Here is a 14,372-nt window from a genome sequence, read left to right as displayed (position 1 = left end):
CTCAGTCTCTTGTGTCCTCCTCAGTCTCAGTCTCCTTGTGTCCTGATCCAGTCTTAGTCTCATTGTGTCCTCCTCCAGTCTCAGTCTCTTGTGTCCTGATCCAGTCTCAGTCTCCTTGTGTCCTCCTCAGTCTCCTTGTGTCCTCCTCCAGTCTCAGTCTCTTGTGTCCTCCTCAGTCTCCTTGTTAGTCTCAGTCTCTTGTGTCCTCCTCAGTCTCCTTGTGTCCTCCTCAGTCTCCTGTGTCCTCCTCAGTCTCAGTCTCCTGTGTCCTCCTCAGTCTCTTGTGTCCTCCTCCAGTCTCAGTCTCTTGTGTCCTCCTCAGTCTCAGTCTCTTGTGTCCTCCTCAGTCTCTCGTGTCCTGATCCAGTCTCAGTCTCTTGTGTCCTCCTCAGTCTCAGTCTCTTGTGTCCTCCTCAGTCTCAGTCTCTTGTGTCCTCCTCAGTCTCCTGTGTCCTCTTCCAGTCTCAGTCTCCTTGTGTCCTCCTCAGTCTCTTGTGTCCTCCTCAGTCTCCTGTGTCCTCCTCAGTCTCAGTCTCAGTGTCCTCCTCAGTCTCAGTCTCTTGTGTCCTCCTCAGTCTCAGTCTCAGTGTCCTCCTCAGTCTCCTTGTGTCCTCCTCAGCCTCAGTCTCTTATGTTCTCCTCAGTCTCCTTGTGTCCTCCTCAGTCTCAGTCTCTTGTGTCCTCCTCAGTCTCCTTGTGTCCTCCTCAGTCTCCTCCTCTCTGTGTCGCTTCTCCTTTAAGCGCAGTACCAGCCCCGGTGACGTCAGCATGAAGCCCTGCTCCTCCCGGTGAGTCGGTCGGACGGAGTGAAGTGAGTCTGGCGTGCTCTCCGACTTTTCTCCTTCCTCCTCTGTCTGTCTTTCGTTCTCTGTTTATTATTATTACCCCTTTCTTTCTTTTTTTATCATCATTATTATTTTTTAAACTCTTTAAAGTTTCACCTCACCGCTCGACGAACCCGGTACCGGCTCCGTTGGGGGATGTTTTCAGAGGAAAGTTCGTGAAGTGGTCTTTGAGGAACCGGCGGACCGGAGATGGATGAGCTAACCGATAGCTGAGCTTGTTAGCCGAGAATCACGGGGTCAAGAATAGGATCGAGCTTAGCATGCTAACGGCTAGCTGATTTTTTTTTATTATTTTTTTTTATTTTTAAATCGTTTTACCGACTTTAAGTTGAACCTGTTACCGGACAGAACCACCGGCGGTGTTTTCAGGCCCGGAACAGGCCGGCTATAACCCAGGAAGAGGACTCGGTGTGTTTTTAAAGAAGTGTTGTCGAGAGGCGGTTTGTTCGTCTCTCCCTCTCTCTACCCATGCTGTCCAACGCACAGAACCAGCCACTGTTTCCCAACCCGGCGGGTCAGCAGCAGAACCCGGCCGGGCAGCAGCAGCAGAACCCGAACCCGAACCCGACCGGTCAGTTCCTCCCCTTCCTCGCCAGACCCAACTTACAGATCAAGAAGAACGCCATCACCGATGACTACAAGGTGACCAGCCAGGTGCTGGGGCTGGGCATCAACGGGAAGGTGCTGGAGATCTTCCAGAAGAAGACCGGGGACAAGTATGCGCTCAAGGTGAGTCATGTTCGGATACATGCAGGCAGGTGAGGGGGGGCAGAACCTGGATCAGCATTAAGGTGAAGTCTAATGCTGCTGGATCTATCAGTATATTTATCTAAATAAACAAATAAAGTGTAGCCACATATTACATTTTATGAAACAGAATTAAACACAGTCAACTTATTTATTTCAGCTCTTGGAAAAATGTGATTTTTCATCTTTATTGTCAGTAAAAATGAGGCAGAACCTGGATCAGCATTAAACACTCCAGTCCAGCTGACTTAAGGTTAATTATAATGCTGCTGGATCTATCAGTTTATCTATCTATCTATCTATCTATCTATCTATCTATCTATCTATCTATCTATCTATCTATCTAAATAAACAAATAAATAGTAACCACATATTACATTTTATGAAACAGAATTAAACATAGTCAGCTTATTTATTTCAGCTGGTTCTTTTTATTTGTTTTATAATAATTATTATTATTATTATTATTATTGTATTTTTTAGAGGCTCTCACACAAACACAAAGAGTAACCACATGTCATTTTATGAAGCAGAATTAAACATAAAGTCAGTTTCTAGTTTATGTCAGCTTTATTTATTTCAGCTCTTGGAAAAATGTGATTTTTCAGCTTTATTGTCAGTAAAAATGAAGCAGAACCTGGATCAACATTAAACACTCCAGTCCAGCTGACTTAAGGTTAAATATAATGCTGCTGGATACTCGAGTTTCCTTCAGGATCAATAAAGTATCTATCAATATATCTATTTATCTATCTGTCTATCTAAATAATATCTAAATTCAGGCAACATGTAACATCAACTCACTCTCACAATTCAAGTCTGCACTTAAAACCCACCTGATTCAGTTACATTGTCCTATTTTAATGTTTTTAATGTTGTATTCTTGTAATTTGATACTTTTTATGGTTATTTTTGTTTATTATTTAGTGTGAGGTCTCCTTGGGTGATAGAAAGGCACCTATGAGATAAAAAAAATTATTATTATTATTATTATTATTGTATTTTTTAGAGGCTCTCACACAAACACAAAGAGTAACCACATGACATTTTATGAAGCAGAATTAAACATAAAGTCAGTTTCTAGTTTATGTCAGCTTTATTTATCTCAAACCGAGCAAATTTGACCTGACTTCAGCTCATGGAAAAATGTGATTTTTCAACTTTATTGTCGGTGGAAAGGGGCAGGATGAACATTAGGGCAACTTGTTTTTAAATACTGCAGTCCAGCTGAGTAAAGGTTAAGTCTAATGCTGCTGGATCTATTAATATATCTATTTATCTATCTAAAATCAGGCAACATATCTTTAGAGGCTCACACACAAACACAAAAAGACATTTTATGAAGCAGAATCATACATAGAGTCACTGTTGTTTCTAGTTTATGTCAGCAATTTGACCTGACTTCAGCTCTTGGAAAAATGTGATTTTTCAACTTTATTGTCGGTGGAAGGAGGCAAAACCTGGATGAACATTAAACACTGCAGTCCAGCTGAGTAAAGGTTAAGTCTAATGCTGCTGGATCTATTAATATATCTATTTATCTATCTAAATAAATATCTAAATTCAGGCAGCATATCTTTAGAGGCTCACACACAAACACAAAAAGACATTTTATGAAGCAGAATTAAACAAAGTCAGTGTTTCTAGTTTGTCAGCTTTATTTATTTCAGCTCTTTTCAACTTTATTGTCAGTGCTGCCATATGTACAAGGACGTACAGAGAAGTGAAATGGTGTTTCTCTCATGTCCCTGCTGCAAACGACTATATACATAAAATATGAAATATATACAAGTTAAAAGATGTCTAAGAAAAGTCTAAAAGATCTAAACAGTATGAATATGGCAGCATGAACAGTACATGGTGCCACTTGTCACTATTTAGTGACATTTTATAGGTTGACGGTGAATATTTTAACAGAGGAAATAACTTGTAGACTAAGTTTCTTGGTTGTGAGTTATTGTCCTTGTGTGGGCCGTGATGATATGACATGATCGTCCACCCACCTTTAGTTTTTTTTTATTTTTATATCATCACTGCTTGCTGTTGCACTAAAACACCCAGATGTTTGCTGAACAGTTGTAGCTGAAGTTGAGAGAGTGTTTTCCATGATCCAGATTATGAATCATCAGCGGGTCCACAGGTACCGCCTTGGCCGTGATGTACTGCTGCTCATCACAGGTGCCGCAGAGTGTGATGATGAAGCACGCTGCCGGACACGCTGTGTGATGTTGACACTGTCTCTCAGTCGTTGCAATTCGTGCTGTGATTTTTAAACGTCCTCTGCTGTTGTCCTGTAAATGACTGACTCTGCTACGACTTCCAGAGATCACTTTCTGTGCCGGTCAATGATTGATAAAAGGACTAACGTCAAAACAAGCTGTCCACACACGCACACAGGCGACCGGAGCACGACCCAGTGAAGACATATATTAGATATTCTTTATCGTTACGGATCATATCGGAGTGTGAGGTACGTTTTTAAAATAAGCATAAAAATGTTCCCCAAGTGAATCACAGCCTGGGAACATCCTGTATGATGATTAAACTGAAGTTCAGTCTAACTGGGTCATAGTTTTCTTGAGTGTGTGTGTATAGTAAACATAAACACTCACGCTCTTACTCAAACCTGTTTGATGGCTGTATAATTCGTATTAAACATAGCGGGTCACGTTACACTCGATCAAAGCGCGGCGGCTTGTGAAATACGCGTCTTCTCGGAGTGACATGATCAAACCTGCATCAGGGACGCACCATCTGCACGGGTCTACTCAGCCTTCTCTGGTTGATGTGGTTTTGGATGCTACCCGGTGTCGCTGTAAGGAATGGAAATTAATTAGTGGTTACGGAGAGCGCGCACACTGCTCAGGCATGGTGACATTGTCACTTAATCTGTAAGGGCAGACTTGCATCAAAGTCTGTCTAAATTAAAATGATGTAAGACGCTTTATGAAATGTATTTCTCAAAATGAAGCACGTGCAGGTAGAAATCCTAAATCTGACTTTAAACATACATGTACAGTGGAGTTAACGCACATCCTGTAAAACCTGGAAATGTTGACTCGTGTTCCAGTCATGGAAAAAACTGCAGATTTATTAAAACGACCAAATATCCTGGAAACAAGCCGTGTGCTTGGGGAAACCTGGGTGCAATTTACTATGAAAATCAGCTGCGTGTAGGATGAGCTTACGTCTTGTGACATTTTCAAAGCAGCTTTGTCAGACACGAGCGGAAAAATATGCTCCGGTTTCATTAATTTGAGCTCCCAGTCAGTCGATGTAGCACCCGACGTGGAGCTGAAGCTGTGCTTCGTAAAAACATACCAGTGTCGATCACATCAAACAGTGATGGGTGCATTGAACGCAAAGACCCTGCGTCATTAAGAACAGAAGAGTACAACTGCTCTTAAATCTGTCGACACTAGGCCAACCTATAAATTACACGACTGTTTGTGAGCAACTGCTGTCCTGTATCGTCAAAAAAAATTCTTGGAAAATGTCCTGGAAAATGATTTCTTGGGAACCCTGTGCAACGTTTCAATGGCATAACCTGCTAGAATAACCACTGTGGCTTCACCCCTTGAAAACAGATGTTGCTCAGCCAGGCTCTTGTTTAACCCCCGTCGAAACATTACATCAAATTCTAGCAAAGACTCCCGAGAGTTCCAAACATACCAAGTACGTCAGGCTAAATTGTGGGAAAATGTGTAAAGTACGATGCACAAAACAGCTGGAAAAATATGAGAAGCGGGTTGCCAAACGGGCTGTTTTGTGTTTTGCAGAGAGAGAGAGGATGAGAAAAGGAGAAGTGCGATATATCATTTTAGTTTTCATAATAAAACTGCAAAAACTGCTGCGTGTACAAATCTATGTACAACCGACATCAGGGTGAACCGTCAGGGTGCCGCCCGGTACATTTCGATCTGATTCACAAAGTCGCTACGCGTTTTTTGAATACTTGTAAGAAGAGGAAGGTGTCTAAGTTTCGCTTGTATTTAGTGGTTTTAACACTTGAATCCACATTTCTCTCCGGAGGTCAACTGCTTGCAAGCTGCTTACATCCACGCTCTTGCGCCATCCTGTCGTTCCCGAACGTTAAGGGTCATGACGGTCCTTTTTTCTTTCTTTTTTTCTAATGAAAAATATGAACTCATTCACAAGTATAAGCCAGAATTGGACGACAGCGATGGAGAGTGTGACTAATATGACAAGACTTTTTAAAAAATTTGGCAGTGGTGAAGAAATAAAGATGAGATAAAGGTGGTGGAGACATATTTTAGGATATTATTGGACCTGCTTTTGTAGACATAGTCTGTAGACACACAGAGAAATCCTAATAATGAAGAATAAAAAAAAACGTTCTGGGGATTATGCTTAAAAATTTGCACCATTTGGATAAAAACATAACGGCGGATAAGAATGTGGGCTCAATATTTCAGTGTTTAAGCTTCCGGACAGATGGCACCTCTGTCAGAGAGGAAGCTCTGCATAGGGAAGTATAAATACACACATACGCACACACGTACTTGAAGGCTATCTATATACTTTAACACTCAAGTCATATACAACTCTTCACTGCTGTTTTCTCTGGCTGTTACCTGAATGATCTAATGAACCAATGTCCTTGTTACCTGCTCTTCGTCTGAGTCAGCCCCCTTCTCATCTATTGTGTTCATTAGGCTTTGCGTTATACACCAGGACTGGGAATCTGCCAGCCTGCTTCAAGGTGACATCACCTTGTAAAACGTTCACCTGTCTCTTGAGTCAGTAATTTGGAAACTCTGCGAGTGTCTGTGGGTTGTGGGTGAGAAACCGACTGAGATCCTATCGTCTCTAAAAACGTATTTAACACTACGTTTTAATGCTTTAAGTTCGTTATAACCTGTGACAGAGAATCAATACCATTGACTTTGTGGCTTTTGTCTGAGACGAAGCTTATACACTTCCCTCTGCCTTTTTTTTTTTTTTTTTAAAGCGCCCTGCCACACGCACTCTCTCTCAAAAGGTGTGAAGCATCTGCAGGTATCAGCTTACAGCGACTTCATTTCCAACGCATGCACACAAAGTCAGGTTATTGGGAGCGATCAGGTTAAGGACACATTCTCACACACAATATTTCAGCAGCGTACGGGTGAGAAAATTCTATGAATGATACAAATTTTACAACTTTGGAACTCATTCACGTTTCTCTCAATGAATGTAGCTCATGTTTTAACGAGTTACTGATATTATTACGCTGTGTCGGTGACAGCCTTCGGTGTCAGGACCCCCCACTGTGCCGATGCCGTGGTGTCATTGCAGTCAATGAGGAGATTTTTAATGAAACATGACCCAAGGCAGGAAGTCGGAGATTACATTGGGCGTGTGTCAGTTGTGTACATTTGTGGGCAGGGCAGGTTAATTATTTATTGCACAAAATCCTCTCTTAATAAGGTATCGGGTAGATATTGCCTTCCAGAACATTTGAGCAAGAGCTTTTCATCGCAGCAACATGTATTATTAAACGAAACAAAACTTATTGATGCACGTTGTATTTGCTTACGAGCGGCTCCGGTTCGAGTCACGACCAAATGTTTCCAACAGATTTCAGCTTTTAAGTCCCGCTAAGGCCAAAATGTGGCCTGAAACAGACTCAGGTACAAGAGATTGAAGCGGTTTTGGGCTTACAAACAAATCTGTGCTGGAGAGTAGGTGTTCACCAGTGACTCACTGAATGCTGCCTCATCTGAAAAGGAACTCGGTGAAATCTGTGTCGTTAAGGTGATGCAATCCCCATACACAGTGACTAAATGTTTTGGCCGCGCTCAGCGGGTCGTTGAAGTTGCGCTTCCTGAAATTTGGAAAGATGTGGAAGTCACTGCTGTGAAATAAACATTACCTGTCAAGGGTTGGCTGAGAAAAGAGGAACTGGAAGCACTGACCGGTTCTAATAAAGGGGGTTGTTCTTGTTTAAGGTGTTTGGGTTTCTGAAATTCTCCCCTGTTTGAACAGAAGAATCTCAAGTGAAATGGCATCTTTCTAGTTGCGCCCACCATTCACACCACATAAATCCTTCTGTCACCCACTGTCAGTCTGATTAAAGGTCACACGGATACAGAGGAAAGAGCCTGGCCCATGTCTAAATCATGGGATGGTGAGAGAAAGGAAGGAAAAGGAGGGAGAGAGGAAGGAAGAGGTTCTCTGGTGGCCCTCTACCCCGTCTAACTGTACCCGTATGACGGTGGCTTAACTAAGAAGTCTTTTTGTTCTTTCTTAGAAGAGTACCAACTCATTACTGGACTTACGCCACTGATTACCCAAGAGCAAAATCCCCACGCTTTCATCATTAAATTCATTTATCGACGGTCATCTGTTTGTTGTGGAAAATGGAGTTTTTGACTCAGCAGTGTGGTCTTTGTAACGTCACGAGTCACTCTGTTGATCTTCTAATTACACACTCATAAGAAAGTGTTTTCACTCGCCCTTAAACTCGTGTTCATGTGTTGCGCTGAACAAGCTTTGAGCTGTTGGCTGCTGTTTGTAACCATAACTACCAGTTTTCTCTTTTTATAAACATAATTATCAACAAAATGATTAATAATTGAAACAAATGTTGGGCGAGGCCCTAAAACATTTGACCTAATCTGATATTAGGGCGTGTTCCCTGGCTGAGTCTGAGAAAGTTTTCCTTTGAATCATAAATTATATATTTATTTATTTTCTTCTAGGGAGCGGTCGGCAGCTAAAAATATAAATAGCAAATGAGAAGTCAATTTCAGAATTAACGCCCACACCTCTGCAACACCTGAGTTGTTGTGAATGCAGCTTTTATTGACGCGCTGTCTCCTCCGTGTATTTTTCTAACCTTTGCTCCGTGACTTCAGCGTGTATGGCCAAAGCACATGTGACGTTTTTAAGTCTGTATTTCTGACCTCGTTAGAGATCATTTGATTGTCATGGGATCTTATTTCTCTCTTCATATCGTCGTGCAAATGTCTGTGTGACGTTTCTCACAAACAAACAGATTAGCAGAAGTTAAAGCTTCTTTGGTGAACATTTATCTTGCTGTTGTAAGCTCCTTTTTGACATAATATGATTTTACCAGATTGCATTATCATCTGTGATCCCGCGCAGTAACCAACCCACCCCCACCTCGACCTTTTGTCGGGTGTAGAGTATTTGGAAGGATGTGGTCTTGTGGTTTTTGATAGATGGATCCAGACTTCTGTGATACAGAATAAATTCCAAGCTGACGCAGCGCTCTGTCATATTGAAACAACTTATGATTTATGAATGGCTGTGAAGACTTTCTTAATGGGAACAGAAAGAGACATAACTGTTGTCATAATTTTAGATACACTAGTCTTGATCTCCACCTACTTTTTTTTTTTTTTGCCGAGTATATTTTCTTCTGCTTGGGCCACATGATCAGTTCCCATTGAGGAAGCAACATGTTCGAATAGTGCTGAATGGTTTTAAAGGGAAGTGACTTTTTTTTTCTCTCTCTCTCTCTTGCAGAGGTCATTCATTCAAAATGCTCGAATGTGAACACACAGCAAAAAAAAAGCAAAAATCTGAGGGCAGATCTGCTTGTTGTTTTTTGACTTTCAGAAGCTATAATCAGCAGAACTTTGGTATCTTTATGCACTCACTTGATTTCTCGCTGTGAGGTGGATGATAAGATATTACTCTACGGTACAGGTGTAGCCAAACTGGTTTGCTTCGCATAAGGGAGTTGACACAGCTAACATGTGAAAAGGTGACTAATCTGACAATGTTATATCTCGTATTTGTACAGCAGTGTGTTCTGTCGCGAGAAGTTGACACGCTTGTAGTTTTATTGGGGGGGTTGATCTGCCCCGACTGTGTCTTGGCCCGGACCTGCAACTTCCTGAAATCTTGGCAGTTTGTTGGTTTGTTTTGGGCTTCCTTATTCTGTCTCTTTTATAATCAGACATGCACACACACTACTAACCCAAAAAAAAAAAATCCCTGGCTCGCCACATGTGAACCTCCCGACAACACGCTGTATACACAGCGAAGCCACAAACAAACATCTGTTGCATCAGGCAGCGGGGGATTCACACCATGAGGTGTCAGGAGGAGGAGCCAGCTCGAAGGGACAGTCAAGAGGAAGAGGCTGTCAGAAATATGACAAATGTTTTTTTTAGTTCATTTCTATAGCAACTCTGATCTGTTCTTTATCTCCATCTGGCTTTGTGTCTCACAGCCCTGCTGTTCCTCTCAAAAGACTCGCACTCAATCTTCTTCATTGTCTCCATGCAGATCTCTCGGCCCGCGTCAGGAAATGAGACAGCTGTTTCTGTATGTCGTACAGATGTCGCACTCTCTCTCTCTCTTCCCACTTGTCTGCCAGCTCATTTTTTTTAATGAATGTTTGTTGCGTGCTTAGGACACCTGCTGGTTAAAGACACTCACCTGCAAACGAGTCGGCCCGCTTTCACAGCCAACTGACAGATCGCCGAGCACAGCCTTATTTTGATTGGCGATCTCCTCAAAGCGAGGGACAAAGGTTTTTGTGTTTCAAAGGTTCGGCACTGTTGACAGTTGGGAGTTTTTGCACTTTGTTATCGCCACCAAACAGCCTGCGTCGCAGACTACACAGACATTGGCTGTTCCTAGTCACACATGCACCAAAGTGAAGTATGTGTGGAATCAGACTTTTTAAAGGTTAGCCCAAATATTTCACTCATGTCGAAACAATGTCAGCTGACGGTGGAACGCCCAATTATGCACCATCCAGAGCAAATTCAGGTGTTTCATTGGCTTCACATGCAATCTCACCTGTTAGTTTGAAAAGACTTGATCTGGCAGAGTTTAACAAACACATTTCTTGGCAGCAAAGGCCTCACTCCGAAAACACACTGCATGCGGAACGGCTCCGCTCCGGAACGACAGCGTACTCCGCCGTCCGCCAACTCACACATAATCCGTTTGTGATGCGCCGAACACCGAGCGTCGCAAGAACGCACAAGATCTCACGAATTTACGCATAATTGTGCGATATTGCCGGCTGTAGTCTCTTTGACTCCTGCAAAGGCATTCCACGCCGCATTTTTGTTCTGGTGTCCTTATAAAAAGGATGTGAGGTGTCGTAAATAATCGGTTAATTTTGATTCCAGAATCAACTTCTCCTCATCCATGGTGTCGACGGTGAAAAGACACTTGAAAACCTCTGACCTGTTGACTTCAGGTCGCCGCCGCCCATTATGACGTGTTCTTTTTTTTTTTTTTTTAAGATGACTTTTTTGGCCTTTTATGCCAGTACAGCTGAAGATAGACAGGAAGCAGGGGGCAGAGAGAGGGGGAGTGACACGCAGTAAATGGCCGTCCGATTCGTGGGATTCGAATCCAGCTGCAGTGAGGACTACAGCCTCCACACACGGGGCGGCCGCTTAACCCACTACGCTACCGACCGCCCCTATGACGTGTTCTTGTAATGAAACTCGATCTGTGGTGAACACGAAGTACTTTATTCTGAAAATAATCCAGGGTTTTATTTTGTATTTTGTAGCCGATTTCCTTCCCCTGCACAATCTGCTCTGTGCTGAATTTATGCGCCGTGCTCCGGCGTCCGGGAAAAATAGAAGCTCTGCGTATGTGTTTTGCAGAGGGCTGCCGGTGACGTGACGCAGCGGGACCGGAGACTGTCTGAGCTGACACATCGACTAACATTGAAACGTGTCGTTCCGCATGCAGGGGTCACTGTAATGTCAGTTGGAATCAAACACAGGTTTACAGCACACGCGGACACGGATATGTGACGGTCGTGTGAGGCTTACCAGATGTCTTTAATCAGATAATGTCACGCCGGCACACACACACACAGACACCTCATCGGATAGATTGTTGTGTAACCCTTTTTGTCAAATTAAGAGGCTTTTCCGACGGAGCCCGGCTTGACCTGTCACCTCCCTAATCTCTCTCCTCACTATCACACTCTGCGATTGTTTTTCTCTCTCTCCTGGTTTTAATATATCAACCCTGACTTCTCCTTTCCTCTTGAGTGGCAGGTGGAGGATGGGCGATTTACCCGCGACCCCACCTCTTAGTGACCAGACCCCTCCCCCCCGGGCTCAGGAGCTTTTGTGTTTTTTGCGGTGAAAGTGTATTGTGTGCCCATCTGCCCCCCTCATCTCCCTCCTTCACCACAAGCTTCACTGTTTTAGACTCAAAGGGCCAGCAGCAGATGGGGGGCCATGAAGTCATGCAAACACCAGCCGAGAGGTGACGGGGGTGTGTTCTTGTGTGCGTGCACGATAGAGACAGTGTCAAGTCTTTTTTTGTCTAGGGAAGTCTGCTATATTTAGACGTGCTAATATTAGTTTCGGCACATGATTCTTGTTTCCAGCACATGCGTGCACATGTGTCCGTCTTTTAGTCCTTCTTTGCGGTAACAATCGTGAAGGTTCTCCAAACATACACCTCCTGTGCACAGCTCACTAGGAAACAATAGCATTGTCACGCATTGATTTATTGGAAGTGCCAGTTTGATTTAGACGATTCTTATTGCAAGTGTATTGATTTATAACCTCGAATTCATGAGTCAAGTCAACCTAATGAGACATTTGAGCAGGATTCATTAAAAAAATAAATAAAATAAAATAAATCTTTGAACAGATTCTCATCGGTGATCGAGTTGGCATATTCTAATGAAGTTAAATTAAAGACCAGCATCAATCCTTAAAAAAATCAATTGAATCAATCAATAGCCATCCTCATAAAGCAGCCCTCCAACCCAACGGCCGATAATGAGACAGTCAGACCCAAATGACGTGAACCGTGTGACCTCCAGGAGAAGCGCCTGGCTGTTTGTCTACCACTGTATTCAGAATTAGGGAGTAAATGGGAAAGTGAGAAGTCATCAAATGAATCACACAGTGATTGTTATGCAGAAAAGATCATTGTTCACGCGAATCACTCCTGTGGTTTTGTCACATCTGTAGCAGACGTAGATATCTCACCTAGCAGAAAGACAATATTGTCTGTCTATAAACAGATCACCTTTTTATAGTTAAATTATTTTAAGATGCCTCTTTCTGCTGTTCGCAGAATAATACACGACTACGCCATACTATCACTTCCTGAAAGACAGCCACATTTTATTAGTCAGTTACTTTTAATGTCAATTAATCTGACCTGTAACGTGCCGGTAAATAAATACAAACCTTGTGCATTACACAAATATGAAATCAAACCGCATGTTATCAGTCAGAGGAGAAGCTTCAAAGTGGAAATGCGCCCACTTTTCTGTCTGTCATCTCTTCTCTTTCTTTTATTTGTAGTTTATAGTCTTTTGTTTTTTCTTCTTTTTTTTTTTCACGAAGATGAATAATCTTTTGCTGATGCCCCCCAGAGGGACCGAAATAAGAACAGAAAATAAAATTGTTTACTGCAAATAAGAAGTTAAATTTGCAGATCTTCCCTTATCAGAATATTAGAAACAAACCAGAGGGCGGGCACAGTGTGACTTCCTGCATGCAGTAAACTCGTTAAAGGTTAAACGTAGTCAAAGCGAAAGCGAAATTCACACAAACAACCAACGGAGTGGCCCTTTTTAATAGAATGACCTATAAATGTCAAAACAATGCGTATAAAAATAGACTTGGCTGGACTTGACTTGTGCCTGATGTTACCGTGAGAGCGAAAAGACTCTGTGCTGTGGTTTGAGGCCGGAGAATTGAGGCACCGGTCTTTTTGAAGTTTAAAAAAATGAATACAGAACTTAAAATATTCTCCTAGCTTCATTAAAAGAAACGGAGAGTTCTGTGAGATCAAATCCACTCGCCTTGAAAAGGAATAATTTGAATAAAACTTTGGAATTGGGTCAGAACAGCAGTTTTAAGCTCATACCATCTATTATTAATCACAGCAGAAGCTTCAATAGTCTAAAAATTGTTTTAATTCTGCCGTTGAACCTTGACGGCTTCACCGAGGGCATGAAAAGGTTTGAGGAAATGTCTGATGGTCGACGACTTTGGCTCTCTTCACTGTTTTCTTTCCAGGGTGTTTTCTGACTGGTGGGTCAGAGAGGTCGACAATGATGGTAGAGACGTGTCCTTATCGGACCCACGCTGCTTTAACTGCCGCTTAAAATGCTTTCTAGTTGTTGGTCGTACAGTTTTTAACAGGCATAACGGCGTCATTCACAAATGCAGAAACAGAACAGCCTCGCTGCTCTTTGTCGAAACAGATGTAGGAACACACAAATGAGAGCAGAGCGTGAGGTGGTTTGACTTTCTGGTTTCAGCTGAGGTGGGTTTCAGGTCAGGCAGTTTGAAATGTGTCCTGGTTGAACTGGGTGGGACCAGCACATGCATGCATTTACATCTGCAGCCATGTTACGGGGGCTTTTTGGACTTCCTATATATCATGTTGGGTATAACCTGTTTTTTGTAATTGGAGTAGGTCATTAGGAAAACCTGATGATTTCTCTGCCATATATTATGTAAAAAAAGCGATATATCCCTGTGCTGAGAATATTTGCATCTAAACTAAAAACGGCAGCGCCAGTATAAACAAGTCTGAGCATTTGACTAACGTTCAGACTCAGATTTATCTTTCCTATCACTGCGTCAACCCACCGTCACACTCAACAAACAAAATCCAAAAGCAACGTCTTTTATCACTAGTTTTAATGAGCTTCTAAAAATAAGTTTGGAGGCAGCACAGAAATCTCACATTACTGACCTACAGCTTTAAAGTAACCAGGTTACTTCAGCGTAACCTGCTTTCTCATGTGCGTTTAAAGCATGCGGCGGGCCAGACAAGCAGTCTGAATCC

General features: G+C 42.5%; 1 protein-coding gene across 2 annotated transcripts in view; it reads left to right on the top strand.

Moving 5' to 3' along the window:
* The first annotated feature begins 692 nt into the window (after window positions 1-692).
* Window positions 693-14,372, top strand: part of mapkapk2a (MAPK activated protein kinase 2a) — a 28,776-nt gene continuing 15,096 nt past the window's right edge. The window contains exon 1 of one of the 2 annotated variants that reach the window (XM_027279387.1): window positions 693-1,574. In XM_027279387.1, coding sequence (XP_027135188.1) covers window positions 1,314-1,574 — 261 coding nt within the window. In that variant the 5' untranslated portion in view covers window positions 693-1,313. The remainder of the gene's footprint in view (window positions 1,575-14,372) is intronic. The other variant, XM_027279386.1, reaches the window with a different exon arrangement.

This window comes from Larimichthys crocea, chromosome VI, assembly GCF_000972845.2.
Source record: "Larimichthys crocea isolate SSNF chromosome VI, L_crocea_2.0, whole genome shotgun sequence".
In the NCBI taxonomy this organism is placed as follows: Eukaryota; Metazoa; Chordata; class Actinopteri; family Sciaenidae; genus Larimichthys; species Larimichthys crocea.
Note: the sequence above shows the minus strand (reverse complement) of the source record. Positions and strands in the feature narration are given on the sequence as shown.